Source organism: Sceloporus undulatus, chromosome 1 (genome assembly GCF_019175285.1).
Source record: "Sceloporus undulatus isolate JIND9_A2432 ecotype Alabama chromosome 1, SceUnd_v1.1, whole genome shotgun sequence".
Taxonomy (NCBI): Eukaryota; Metazoa; Chordata; class Lepidosauria; order Squamata; family Phrynosomatidae; genus Sceloporus; species Sceloporus undulatus.
This window is the reverse complement of record NC_056522.1, coordinates 375,829,321-375,843,619: the sequence shown is the minus strand read 5'-3', so window position 1 is coordinate 375,843,619 and position 14,299 is coordinate 375,829,321. Positions and strand designations below refer to the sequence as shown.

Sequence of the window (14,299 nt, the reverse complement as noted above, 5' to 3'; positions counted from 1 at the left end):
GTTGAACTTATGTTAATTGAAGGATTTTTTTATGAATAGCATTTATTGCACTATAAAATAAAGTCATGAAAGAGAAGCCACTAATGCTGCTTACTGATCTAACAATGAACAACTGCCAATAAACTGTTAAAAGTTAAAAAGTTTAAACTCAAACGGTCCAGTAAGATGGTAGGAATAGCAGCCAGATTTTTAAAACAAGTTTTAAACCTGGTTTAATTTAATTTAATTTAATTATTGAATTTTGTGAAGAGAAACAGAAAGATAAGATGTAGAAGGTCAGATTAAGAAAAAAATCACACATTATGTAAAACATAAAAATGTAAACAAGGAAATACAGAATACTGAATTAGGAGTTAAAAGTGGAGGAGAAGAAGATAAAGACTAGTATGGAAAGATTATAACAATTAATAGAAGATGAGGACTAAGGAAGGGCAGAAGGATCTTTTAAGGAGCAATGAAAGACATGAATGCTATAAGTAAGGAATGCAATATATATATATTTATTCAAAGTATGATTATCTTGGGCTCTTAAGAAGAATTCCAATTATGCTATGATGGAAGTTAATCTATAATTTTTGTATGGCTAAAGCTGTTGCTGTGTGCCTTCAAATAGTTTCCAATTTATGGTGACCCTATCACATGATTTTCTTGGCAAGTTTCTGCAGAGAGAGTTTGCCACTACCCTCCTCTGAGGCTGAGAGTGTGTGACCTGCTCAGGGCCATACAGTGTGTTTATATGGCAAAGCCTGGATTCAAACCCTGGTCTCCAGAGTCCTAGTCCTACACCATGCTGGCTCTCAGAAAGAAGTAGAGAGTGTATTTAATTGTATATATGTTGAATATCTGATTATGTTATTTGAGAGGAATTACTATTTTTTTTAAATAAAACAAACAAACAAACACCAGCCAATCTGCTACAGACTCCAGGGAAAGAACAGCACTGAAGAGGGCCTGTTTACTTCTGCAGAGTCAATGATCCAGGTGATGTACTGGTAACCATTCTGGGTGTTCCAGGAGCCATTCTGGATCATTGCAAGAGATAAGAGAGGAAGGCAAGCTGTGCCCATATGCCCGGGTAGCTTGCCTTCAAACTGGCCTGTTGCACTGAATGCAAAACTGCTTGTATAAGAGAGTACTGGAATATCCAAACAGGACTCCGGCCACTTGTTTATCTTTGAAAAATGCCATAACACATTTGTTCGTCTTTAAAACAATGCTGCAAGACACAATCTCCTTTGCTGCAGTCGAGTGACAGAGGCAGTTCCAGAAATCTGAAACTGATCTCTGAATATCTCTGAAGAACTCAAGGGGACACTTCATGCATTTGAAAAGGCTACAGGAAATCTGCTTTTTCTACTTACATTCTGGAGTATGATGTTCTTCAGCCTGAAGGGTTTTATTTTCAGACTGTGACTCTCTCTTGGGACTACAGAAAATATCCTGTTCATTCACATCTGCATCCATTTGTTCCACCTCTTCTGCTGCTACTGGAACTTGCTCTTGAACACAGGGATTTTCCAAGCCCTCTAAGCTGTCTGAAACCAAGCCATTCTGATCATCTAAGCGTGATCCCTCGTCACATATGGCTAAACGTGCATCCTGAGGATTCAGAAAAGAGAAAAGATCTCAATTTGAAAGCCCTTGAAGAGAAGAGCAACTTTTATTTATAGAAAACGTGTCAGGCAGCTTTAGAAATCTATTTAAACCAGGAGCAGCCAACCAAGTGCCCTTTCATACTGTGCAATTATAGTGGTATGATTCCACCTTAACCGCTGTAGTTACATTCTATGGAATCATGGGATTTGCAGTACAGAGAGAAATATTTAGACTTATAAGCCAGAGAACTATCTGTGTAATAATAATAATAATAATAATTCTTACCCAGCTCTCCCCATAGAATGAGGCAGAGAACACCACCAAATAAACAACACACAACATCAATTAACACATTAATTAAAACATGCAACAGTTTAAAAGGATGAACAAGAAATACACATTCTGAAACAATCCATATTTAAGATTAATCTTAATGGGAAGTAAAGCTGGGCCCATGCACCATTATAAATGGGATCTCTAAAGGGGGGTAGTGGATATAAGTTGAGTCTCCTTGGGACCAGAAGTGTTTTGAATTTGTTGTTGTTTTTATTTTGGAATACCTGTATTCCATATGTACATAACATGGAACCCAGGTCTAAACAAAAATTAATTTATGTTTCCTATACACCTTCATATACACACTATACTATATTTTTTAATAATTTTGTGCATGAAACAAAGTTTGTGACATGGAACCACCAGAAAGGAAAGGTCCGACAGGATGCTTTGATTTAGATTTCCTGCATGGCAGAATGGGGTTGGACTGGATGGCCCTTGCGGTCTCTATGTGTCACTAATTACATTTATGTCCTCCCTTTCTCCCAAAATGGGATCCATGGTGGGTAATAACCACCTTGAGTCCCATTGCTGGAAGAAAGGTGGGATATATGTGGACATGATAATAATCTGAGAAATAATAATAATAATAATAATAATAATAATAATAATAATAAGAAGAAGATGATGATGATGATTTTGGAATTCCGGGTAAGAGAAGCTCAACTTGTATCTCCTTGTACAAGTGTCTAAATCTGTGGTGGACACCTCTAAATCCTTGAGCCTCACACCATCTGATTTTTGCATCCCAGATGGCAATAGCATGATGGCGCAATGCCATTTTAATGTTGTGTCACTCCTGGTTACCTCTGGGGCTACTGGGGTCCTTGAAACACCATTTTAAGCCTCTCCACAGCTTAGTAACTTTTTTTTTCCAGATGAAAGTTGGGAGAAGGGTTGGAGTGTTAAGGGGGGCAGTGGAGGTTCCAAGGCCCACCCTTGATTTCTTTATAGGCCCTATGATTACCACCCCCAGTTTGATATAAATGCCAGCATAATGAGTACTCATACTAGTGTTAGTGGTCCAAGGATAGACTTACAGTAGCTTCTTCCACTATGCTTTGGACTGTAACGCATGGCTCCTCTGTAGCTTGGCTGTCACTGGGGAGAAAGAAAGAGAGGACACAGTTGCAATTTGGAAGGTTCAGTTTGCTGTGTACCTTCAAATTGTTTCTGGCTTATGGTGACCCTAAGGCGACCCAATCATAGGGTTTTCTTGGCAAGTTTCTTCAGAGCAGGTTTGCCATTGCAGCCTCTGAAACTGAGAGAGTGTGACTTGTCCAAGATCATCCAGTGGCTTTCCATGGCTGAGCCAGGATTCAAACCCTGTTTTCCAGAGTCATATCCAATGCTCAAACCACTACACCACACTGGCTCTCAGTACTATCCAGCTTTTCATTTGTCTTGGGCAAGGTAATGTGTATGCATGAAAGGAAAAAGAGGAAAGGATTTACAAGGGAAATTCAAACATTCCTTCTCAGTCAGTGTCCAAGATTATTGGATGAACCCTTCCAAGAGCAAACAATTTAGCATGAATTAGCACAGAGATACTACTAAATATTTCTTTAAAAATAAAACACAGTTTCTGCCAGGTAAACAAGGAACCAGTAGGATACATGCAACATCTTTTCTATGGGTGGGAAAAACACCACACAGCATTTCAAGAGACTGATATGATGCTATTCATGCCTGTATGCGCGAACAAGGCAAATGAGAATGAGCGCTACTGCTGGAAGGAACTGCGAAAGAGGAGGAACCAGGAATTGTATGAAGGAAGTGTTTCTCATAAAGTACTGCCGCGCCTGCACAGCTTCTGATGCAAGGAAAAAGGAGGACACTGAAATAAAGATGTCAGCAGGGGTGCTGTCACACAGGATGAGCCAACACTGATCCTAGCTCTAGAGACGAGAAATTAAGGGACTTCAATGATTGCTATGCATCAGCACCTGGAAATAATGCATTACAGATAACATTCCTACACTACTCTTTTGGGTTAACAAGGCTATAGTAGTCTCCTTTCTCCCCATATTCTAGCATCAACATGTTATAAGTTCAGGTATATCAAGCAACATTTTGTTGTTGCTCTTAAACTACTAATTTAAGGGCACTTTAGGAATGTTGAGGCATTTCCCAATTTTTAAGGGTCATTTCAAAAAGTGCTGTATTATACAATACCTTTTAAATAACTAAAGAGCATTTAGACTGGTGTTAGTTTTTTAAAATAATGATTAGCAACCAATCTGATGCTGGTGAATTTTCATTAACACTTCTAAACTCTGTACACAAGTACACACAAGTAGCTTCATGCATTTGCCCTGAGGGTCAAATTGAACCTCCATGTCCAAAGGCATACGGCTTCACATGCTAAATGTTAGGAATAAATAGGCCTTAACACTTTCAGGTCCTGTATAAACAACAGTCAAATGGTATTAATACTGTTGTTGTTTTACTGACTGTATTTTTAGATAATATTGTATTTTGTACGTGTTGTTTTTATTCTTTGCTGTAACCTGCCTCGATCCGCAGGAGGGGGGAGGCGGAAATACAAATAAATTATATTATTATATTATTATTATTATTATATTAGGGAAGTTTGCTCTGAGAAAGAAGATTACACTCAGGACCTTTAGTCTGACCCTGAAATATTCCTCCCAATGCCCAAAACAGCTGGCACAACTAGACAAGAGATTCAGGTCCACCTCCCTGAAAAATGAGCTGTCTCTTCAGCTTCAGCCAAAGTGGTTCAGGTTTGGCCCAGCTGTAACCTTTTTCAGAAATGGAACCAAGGAGATATCTTCACAAGGAGTCACACATCATCTGATCTGGCAGAGGAGGAGGGCTTTGGATGTTATGGGTGTGCCATGCTTTAGTACACACGTATCTGCACAACTTGGAGGAGGGCTTAGCAGCAGACCTGTGGAGTTGTTCGCCTTGAAATCCATTGGGGTTCGGCTGGCAGATTGGGAATCCTGCTGGCAGATTGGGAGTCCAGTCTAGGAAAAATAGGGGTGGTGGTGAGATAATGCATCAAACACTGTCACGTGGTGCTTTTATTTCCAATTATATATATAATCTTTATTTCAGCCAACAGGCCATTAAACAACAAATTTATGGCAAACCTATCATGGGTTTCTTGGCAAGTTTTAAATAAATAAAATAATAAAGTTTTTATTATATCCCGCAACCTTCCTCGATCGGGCGGCTTACAGTATAAAATTTAAACACCATACAATAAATCCAAAATACTACATAGACAATAATAAAAACACAGGCTAAAAGCCCCAAACCCTCCCTTGGCCACGAAGAGGAGGAGGCCCACAGGATTTTTAATCGGGGGAAGCCTGTGGAACAGGAAGGTCTTCAATCCTTCTGAATTGGGCACAGGTGGTAGTCGAGCGGAGCTCTGGGCAGCGTATTCCAAGGGCTGGGAGCATGGAAATGCCTCCTTGTGGTGGAGACATCTAGCCAGGTCCTTGCAGTACTGCTGCCAGATCTGAGGGGCGGCGGAATGTACGGGGAGAGGCGATCCTTTAGGTAACCTGGACCAGCCATTGTAGGGCTTTATAGGTAAAACCAACGCCTTATATTGGGCCCGAAGTGGATAGGCACCAATGGAGATCTTTCAATGCCGGTGTGAGGCTGGTCCGGGGAAGCACCATTACGAGCCGGGCTGCCATGTTCTGAACCATTTGCAGCTTCTGAGTTTGATATAAGGGTTGCCCCAAGTAGAGTACATTGCAGAAATCCAATCTCGGGGTCAGAGAAGCAGTTTGCCTTTGGCCCCCTCTGTGGCTGAGAGTGTGTGACTTGTCCAATGTCATCCCGTTGGTTTCCCCGGCCAGGCAGGGATTTGGTCTCCCAAAGTCCTACTAATCCAGCACTCAAACCGCTACACACTGATCACTCAAATGTTACGCCATGTCAAAAGGTAATCCAAATTCTCAAAAATTGCCCTCTGCCTCAGAACACCTAGAAATTAATCCAGTCTTCTACCTATGTGCCTGGAAAGCAGAATATGGACACCTGCTTCTATGTATTATGCAGATTTCAGATGAACCAAGTTTTCTTCTGAACCACTTTGGATGGTGGGAGTGGTGGCTGTGGGCAGAACTTGCCAATATTTCCAAAACATGGATTAAACAGGATGAAGCCTAAACTAAACCACAGTAGACCACTTCCCTACAAAGAGGAAGGCTTTTATACTGCTATAATAATTCTGATGGCTTTAAAAGGTAATTAGAACAATTTATAGAAGATAAGGCTGTCAATAGCTGCTAGGCTGCTTATTTATTCAGTTTATCTCTTTCTTTTTTCCTGCCAAGGGACCCAAGTGCAGTTTACAGAATACCAAATGAAAGTTTAGCTTAAAAGAGGGACTATTACAAAAGTTACAAAAGCAAACATCAGTTCTAATAAAAACTCATAGGTCTGAATCCTTTATCACTGTATGTTATGCACCTTTATACAGCCGGCCCTCCATATCTACTGATTCTTTATCAGCGGATTCAAGTATCCATGAATTTTGCCCAGAAATGGACGAGGTTATGATGGTTATATCTTACTCTAAAGATCAGTATCAATTGCAGAAGGCAAGTAAAAGGGCATTATTGCCCCCCATGTACCACTTGTGAGCTTTCTAGTAGCACATTTTACACTGTGTTTCAGCCTCCTTCAAGCTGGTGCCTTTGGGGTATTTTGGACTTTAACTCCCATAGCACCATCCCATCAGCCATGTTAGCTGATGGGAACTACAGCAAAGGTTGATATTCTATTGGATGTCAGAGGAGTGCAACTAAGGGCCCGAACAGACAGGCCAAAATAAAGCTGCTTCAGGTCACTTTGGAGGTATGCTGTTTAAATGATGCATGCATCCTAAGAGGCCGGAAGCACAGCTTTGGCACAGCTTCTGGCCTCTTAAGATGTGTGTGTCATTTAAACAGTATATCTCCAAAGTGATCCAAAGCAGCTTTATTTTGGCCTGTCTGTTCCGACCCATACTTACGAGACACTTGTAAATATGAGGCTCTCACCAGAGACTCTCAGGAAGGATAGGAATGTGGTGAAGCTTAGGTAGACCAGATGCTGCTTTTGCAAGACGTGGTCAGGAAGAATATGGCAAGAGAGTTGACTTTGTTTGCTTGACGGAGATTGGCAGAACTGAGTTATCACAGCCAGGAAAGTGCAGCTAGCCAGCCAAACTGCAGCACAAGGGAGCTTTTCAAGTACCCCTCTGACAGATCAAATGATAATGCGGTTGCTACTGCCGAAGAAGATCTGAATACAGTGGTACCCCGGGATACGAATGCGCCGCCTTACGAAATTTCCGGGTTACGAAAAAAATCCATAGAAAAAAACTGTTCCGGGTTACGAAAAATTTTTTGGTGCTTTACGGCGCTTTTTCGCACGAAATCGCGGCTTTCGCTATTAGCGCCTATGGCTTTTTCGGCTTACGAAGGATTTCGGGTTACGAACGCGGCGGTGGAACGAATTAAATTCGTAACCCGGGGTACCACTGTACCAGAAAAGTAGTTATGCTGATGTTACTCTGATAGAGGTACACTAGCATAAGTCACCAATAACTAGAGGATTTGGCTCCCAAACATCAGGCTGAGGAATGGAACCCACCTGAAGAACAGGGAGCACACTTCAGCTCCTAGGCAAGAATGTCCAATAAAAGCATTTGATCAAGAGAAGCTTGAAGTTTGCCTAATTATGCTTTTTTTTCCCCCTGTAGAGAAGCCTGGTTTACCTTTCAAAGATCTTGTCAGTCATCACTAACTGGTTTCCAGAGTCTGGCAAAGTTTCATTTTTGAACTACAAATCCCAGAATCCCTCAACCAGCATGGCCACACCGCTGATCATGCCAGTTGTGAGATTCTGGAAGCTGCAATCTACCAAAAGGAAGGTATCCGATTCCCCCAGGGCAAACTAGCTTCCTTTTCCAATAACTCATAAGAACCAAACATGCTCACAGAAGACCGCCAAGATTTGGTACCTTCCGAAGCAGTGAAAGCTCTCCTTAAAGGGAACTGCCACCGGACTAACCTGAGAAAGGTTTAGCAGGAGATTCGATTTGGAAAAACCCTCCATCAAAGACCACTTTCTCGCTTTCCATTGGTGTTTCTGGGCTCACCACCAGCTCCTCCTGCTTTATCTTGCTCTTCATGATGGCCTTGATGGCTGCCAGGCGTTTCCGGGCTGCTGCTCTTTCTGCGGCCCCATTACCTGCTCTGGTTGCCCTTTGGCGAGTGCCATTCTTCTGGAAGTGAGAAAGGTAAGGCAATGTAATTGTTTTCCAGGATCTTCTAAAAAGCTGAGTGGTACAGAGAAGATGTGATTGTGTGTGCGTGCATGCGCACATGGAGACCATATAAATTACTTTGCTACCTAGTTCATACCTTTGACTCCCAAAGGTGAAAGCCTCTTTTGTGGAGGAACACATGGGAAGGATCCATTCACATTTTTTTACATCTGTTTTTTAGACTGGAGCTCCCAAACACCAAATGGGTGTCAAATCAAGAACTGTTTAATTTTAGACAACTCCCAGAAACTCTATGATTCTATGTAACCTTCAGATGGCAGGGAAATAATAGGAATGGTAGTCAAAAGCCATAACTTTTCTGAGCTCTAGTCACATCTGTATTGTTTCAGGGCATCAGATTGATACAGCAGACCAAGGATCTCGATGCAACCCTTTTCTAATGTGAAGTCGAAGGCTTTCATGGCCAGCATCCATAGTTTTTTTTGTGGTTTTTTCAGGCTAGAATATGGCCACATAGTCCAAAACCCCCACAAAAAACAACCCTTTTCTGTTTTCCAGAGCAAGAACATTTTTTAAGGATAACTGTACTTCTAAGGAGAATTTTAATTTTAGCCAAAGCACTGAAAAATGCACATTTTCACAGAAGGCATACCCTTGTACTAAGGTGTATCATTTTTTAAAGGTCATGTTTTTCATTCATATGCCTTCATAATCCAAAACAAAAGGCAGTTGGAATCAATGCACCAGGAAGAGAAAGTAGCACCAGTCTTTCCCCGCTTCCTGGCAATTCAAGCCTTCTGCAATTCTATAGTCTATAGCCATTTTAGAGAGAAAGTGTGGTGCAGTGGTTTGAGCTGCAGCGTTGGACTTTTAACTCTGAAAATCAGGGTTCGAATCCCTGCTCAATCATGGAAATCATGGGTGATCTTGGGTGAGTCACACCCTCTCAGCCCCAGAAATGACTTGAAGGCACATAACAACAGCAAATAGCAATTTTTAAGGTCTCGCCTCAAACCAGTGGAATTTTACTGGTTGCTTTGGTTGACAGCTTGTTCTGTAGATATTTAGTGGTCATTACAGCCTTTCTCCAGTACATAATAATAATAAAATTTATTTTTATACCGCTTTTCCAGAAGATCAAAGCGGTGTACACAAAATTTAAAACAGTACATGTTGTGTAGCTTAAGAGTCCAGAGTTTGCTATAGTATTTTGAGTGCTGTACTTGGGGAGATCAGGGTTCAAATCATCACTCAGCCATGGAAACCCATTGGGTGATTTTTGGACTTGTCATAGTCTCAGGGAGGCAATGGCAATCCTCTCCCCAAACAAATCTTGCCAAGGAAATTCCATAATAAATTTCCCTTAGGGTTGTTATAAGTCCGAAACAACACACAGGAAACATGCAACTGGTTTAGTACCTCGTCAGTATGGGAAGCATAACCCTCTAGTGGGCAATTGCAGAATGACTATTTACACAGGCTATTTTAATAAATGTCTTTTAATGATCAATGTGAAGGATGTTGCAGGATAAGTTTATTTACTTATTTACTCTTGGTACTGGGCCCAGCATGTAATTTTGGGAACACTAGCTCTCCCATGAAATCCAATCCATATCCCAACTCCTCAGGGGCTTAATGCTGGCCTAATTGTTGGTTACATTTTAAACAGCATTTTACTTTTTACGTTTTACATCAGGCTGTACTAGACACTTGTGTAAGGAAGTATCCAATATCCCCTTATGCTAGCTGTTTCCCAAACTGCCTGCAACAGACTTCCACTAACCCACCAGAATAAGCAAGAAACTAACGGACAGCCTGCCTCTCTCCCTATCGATATAAGTCCGCTGGTATAACTTTATGGTCCAATGGCTGCCAGTCCGTTTCCAAGTACATTTCAAAAGTGTTGGTTATGAGCTCTATATGGCTCAGCCCGAGGGCACAGTACAAGGTGTTAGTTATCACTTTTAAAGCCCTACATGGCTTGGGTCCAACCTATCTAAGGGATCGCCTACATCTGTATAATCCACCCTGCAACCTCAGGTCCTCTGGGAGGAACTTATTGCAGCTGATAAAGACCAGACTTAACTGCAACCTCCCAGGGGACATTTTCTGCAACCGCTTCCAGATTATGGAATGGCTTGCCAAAAGAGATCCATCAAATCACATGCTTAGACAGCTTTAACTTTAAGGAGTCGCGTCCAGCAGAGTTGTTCAGGGTGGTGGGGAGCTAACTCAGCTCCCTCCTGCCCCGAACCAGATCCTGAACCTTCTAAGGCCTGCTGCGACCAATTTAATAACTTCTTCGTGGATAAAACCTCTCGGATAAGCGAAGGTCTGAACGCCAACATTCAAGCAGAACCTAGAGTAGAGGCATCCAGAGCCTCCGTGGACTCCTTAAAACTGGATCGGTTTGAGTTGTAAGTACCGATGATGTGGACAAGATCCTCGAAGCGTTCGGAAGACAACTTGCTCTCTCGATCCCTGTCCCTCATGGCTAGCGGCCCGGGGGACGGCGGGTAACTTTATTGCTACGCCGGATTATAACACATCTTTGAGGGAAGGGCATTTCCATCTGAACTAAAATTGGCCATAGTAAAACCTTTTAAAAAAGCCCTCCCTCGACCCCCTGTACATAACATTATCGGCCAGTTTCGCTGCTGCCATTTTTGGGAAGGTGATCGGAGGGCGGTTGCAATCCAGCTTCGGCGGTCTGGTGAAACGGATATTCTGGGACCCATTTCAACTGGCTTCGGGCGGGTTACGGGGTTGAGACGGCCATGGTCGCCTTGGTCGATGATCTCCGTCTGGGCATCGACAGGGGAAGCGTGTCCCTGTTGGTGCTCTTGGACATCTCAGCGGCTTCGATACCATAGACCATGTATCCTTCTGGGACGCCTGGCAGAGGTGGGATGCGGGGCACTGCGCTCCAGTGGGTTCCGGTCCTACCTCTCTGGGAGTCCCAGATGGTGCGCTGGGAGACGTGTGCTCCGATGAGAGGGCCCTTATAACTGGGGTCCCTCAGGAGCCATTCTGTCTCCCATGCTATTAACATTTACATGAAACCGCTGGGAGAGATCATCCGAGCATGGGGCGCAGGGTTATCAATACGCTGATGACACCCAAATAATTTTCTCTATGTCTCCGACTGATGCAGTGACGGGGATGGTGTTCTCCCTCTCGTGGCCTGTTGGAGTCAGTAATGGGCTGGATGAGGGAAAACCGACTCAAGCTGAATCCAGAGAAAACGGAGGAGGTACTTGTGATAGGTTCCCCTGGTCAGGAATGGTGGTAGTTCACACCTGTCCTGAACGGGGTCACGCTCCCTGTGAAGGACTCTGTGCGCAGTCTGGGGGTGGCTTCTTGACTCGTCGCTTCACCTGACTGCTCAGGTGAATGCGACGGTCAAGAACCCTGTTATCAGCTTCGACTTATTCGCCAGCTGCGCCCATACCTGGCCCAGAGAGACCTTGAAACGGTAGTACATGCTCTGGTAACCTCGAGATTGGATTTCTGCAACACACTTACATGGGGCAACCCTTATCCAAACCCGGAGCTACAAATGGTACAGAATATGGCAGCCAGCTGGTCCTGGAACTTCCAGGGCCAGCCATATTACACCGGTGCTTAAAGATCTGCATTGGCTGCCTATTCGCTTCCGGGCACAATAAAGGTGTTGTGATGACCTATAAAGCCCTAAATGGCTGGGCCAGGATACCTGAAGGACCGCCTCTCCCCGTACATTCCGTCCCGCACCCTCAGAATCTGGGCAGCAACTACTTAAGGTGCCAGGGGCTAGGTTGACCTCCACCGCGAGGAAGACATTTTCCATCGCCGCCCGGCCCTTTGGAACACGCTGCCACAGACTCCGCTCGGCCACCTCCCTGGCCCAATTTAGAAAGGACCTAAAAACCTTTCTATTTCAGCTTGCATTCCCCGATCAAAGTCCAGTGGGCCTCCCTTCCTCTTCTGTGGCAAAGAGGACTGGCTACGGGGGTTTTATTCTGTTTGTGTGTAATTGTTTTTAACCCCTGATGTATATGTTGTTTGATGTTTTGCTGTCAACCGCCCTGATCTATGGAGGGCGGTATAAAAAATAAAAATTATTTATTATTTATTTTAAAAAACTGTTACAATGGATCTCTTCCAGCAGTCTTCCCTGAATAGAATGCTCAGCTTAGAATAAATTCTCCCCTTCTTTATGTAGCATTCCACCAATTTGCCCATTGGATCTTGTACTGTTGTCAATAACTCTATTTTAACAGATCAATTTTAATTGTATTATGTTTAATTCTTTTTTACGGGGAGGTAGATATGTATTGTATATGTATTGTGTACTGTATATTGGTGCTATTTTAACATGTAAGCCACTTTGATTGCCCTGCAGCAGAAAAGCGGGATACAATAAAAGTTTATTATTTATTATTATCTGAAGGGCCATATTCTTTTAGATTGTAAGCCGGAGGGCAGGGAACTGTCTGATTAAAATATTATTGTAAGCCGCTCTGAGAGCCTTAGGGCTGAGGGCGGGATTAATACCTAAATAAATAAACAAATAATATTCTGGTGGGAACACAGGAGGGGTCTTCTCTGTGGCTGCTCCCTGGCTGTGGAACTTGCTGGCCAGAGGTGAGACTGGCACCCTCCTGGCTATCTTTCCCACACAGTGAAAAACATTTTATTCGGCAGGCATTTGAGAACTGGTTTTTAAGGGAACATGTGCTGGGATAAAGTGCTGAATTTTATTAAATCCTAGAGTTCCAGAGACAAGGGCCATCCAGTCCAACCTCTTATATCAAGAACTCATAATCAAAGCATCCCCAACAGATTTTAAAAAAATGATTTCTTTTTTAATTTAATGTTTTAACGTTTAATTACTTTTTAGCTTTTGTATGCTGAGAATTTTATTAAGTGTAACTGGTGGAAGCCGCCTTGAGTCCTGAACTGGGAAAAGGAGGGAAAAGAGGAAATGGAAACAACAACAAATGCTTTGCTGCATTAAATAGAATCTAGCCAACCTCTGTTCCCAAAGAAATGGAGGGAGACTGTGCTTGTTTTTAGCAACCGAAGCTCAGTGACAGCTGTTTTCAAAAATAAAAACAAAAAATCATTCCAGCTCCCTACTGCAAGATGAGCACCCAAATAACACAATCATAGTCTCATACCTTGCAAGGCCTCTTGTCCTGGACATCATCTGCCATTTGCCATCCATTTCCCTTGAAGCTTCTCTCAGGTTTCAAATTTTTATTTACATCTTCTATCTACAGATATGAAAACAAAAATGAACTGCAGAAGCAACAGGCTCACATATTTTAACAGAGCAACTCACAAGACAAAAAGTCTTGAAATGCATACTGAATTTTTGTGGCTAATACAGGGCTAAACCTAGATTGCACCAGAAAGAAACTGTAAACAGAGGGTTGTATCCTGAATTCTACACACATGGAGGATGCAATCTCAGGCACATAATTCTGTCCCTGCAGCCTCTGCTCTGGTTAAGAAAATGCTTTTCTAATGCACACAGTAGGCTAGCTTTAACTTGGCAAGACCTCAGAGCCAAGAGGGCATTTGGATAGAAGCTGAAAAGTACCACTTTCCCAACAGTGCTTTGTGCCTTGCAGCCTTTTCACAAACTGGCATGTTTTCCTTTTTTAAGACGATTCTGCTTCTTTATGATCTTTTCGGCTGCAGAATCTGAGTTACCTCCACACACAAGCATGATCTCCCAGCCTCCATCCAGGCACACTGAAAACGCTGAACTGCCAAGTAAAAATTAACTCAGAATTCCACCTGGAGTTCACATATCCCAAAATCCATCCAAATCTGTACATGTCGTTCTCTTTTTCCCCACGCTGAAATTCACAGTTATCCCACCAGTCCTTCAAACTGTTTGAATCGTTCAGCAATGAGCAGTCTGGTTTGTCCATGGTTGTGCGGACAAGATCTTTTGCTGCAGAAACATATGTTTCATTGCATATGTTAAGTTTAAACTGATACCTTTGTTTTTATATTATTATTATTATTATTTTATTATTATTATTGCTTAGAAGTGTCCTAACAAAGCCACTGGCTGCCAAATCAGGAGAGTTTTACAAATGGTTCTGACCT

General features: G+C 42.5%; 2 protein-coding genes across 2 annotated transcripts in view; both read right to left on the bottom strand.

Annotated features, from left to right (window-relative positions):
* WDHD1 (WD repeat and HMG-box DNA binding protein 1) overlaps positions 1–14,299 on the bottom strand; it is a 192,105-nt gene that overhangs the window by 163,538 nt on the left and 14,268 nt on the right.
* Positions 3,656–13,408, bottom strand: LOC121927235 (disks large-associated protein 5-like). Its single transcript, XM_042460911.1, has 4 exons — positions 13,357–13,408; positions 7,978–8,191; positions 4,847–4,925; positions 3,656–3,671 (listed from the first exon to the last, which is right to left on the bottom strand). The coding sequence occupies exons 1-4, from the start codon at positions 13,390–13,392 to the stop codon at positions 3,656–3,658; spliced, it is 345 nt and encodes a 114-aa protein (XP_042316845.1). The 5' UTR covers positions 13,393–13,408.

Excerpts from the sequence above, each read along its gene's own strand:
- LOC121927235 (XM_042460911.1), bottom strand. The coding sequence starts at position 13,392 with ATGGCAGATGATGTCCAGGACAAGAGGCCTTGCAAG. Across the intron at positions 8,192-13,356 it reads AGGACAAGAGGCCTTGCAAG|AAGAATGGCACTCGCCAAAG; the intron begins GTATGAGACTAT and ends TCTCACTTCCAG. Across the intron at positions 4,926-7,977 it reads TCCTGCTAAACCTTTCTCAG|ACTGGACTCCCAATCTGCCA; the intron begins GTTAGTCCGGTG and ends TATTTTTCCTAG.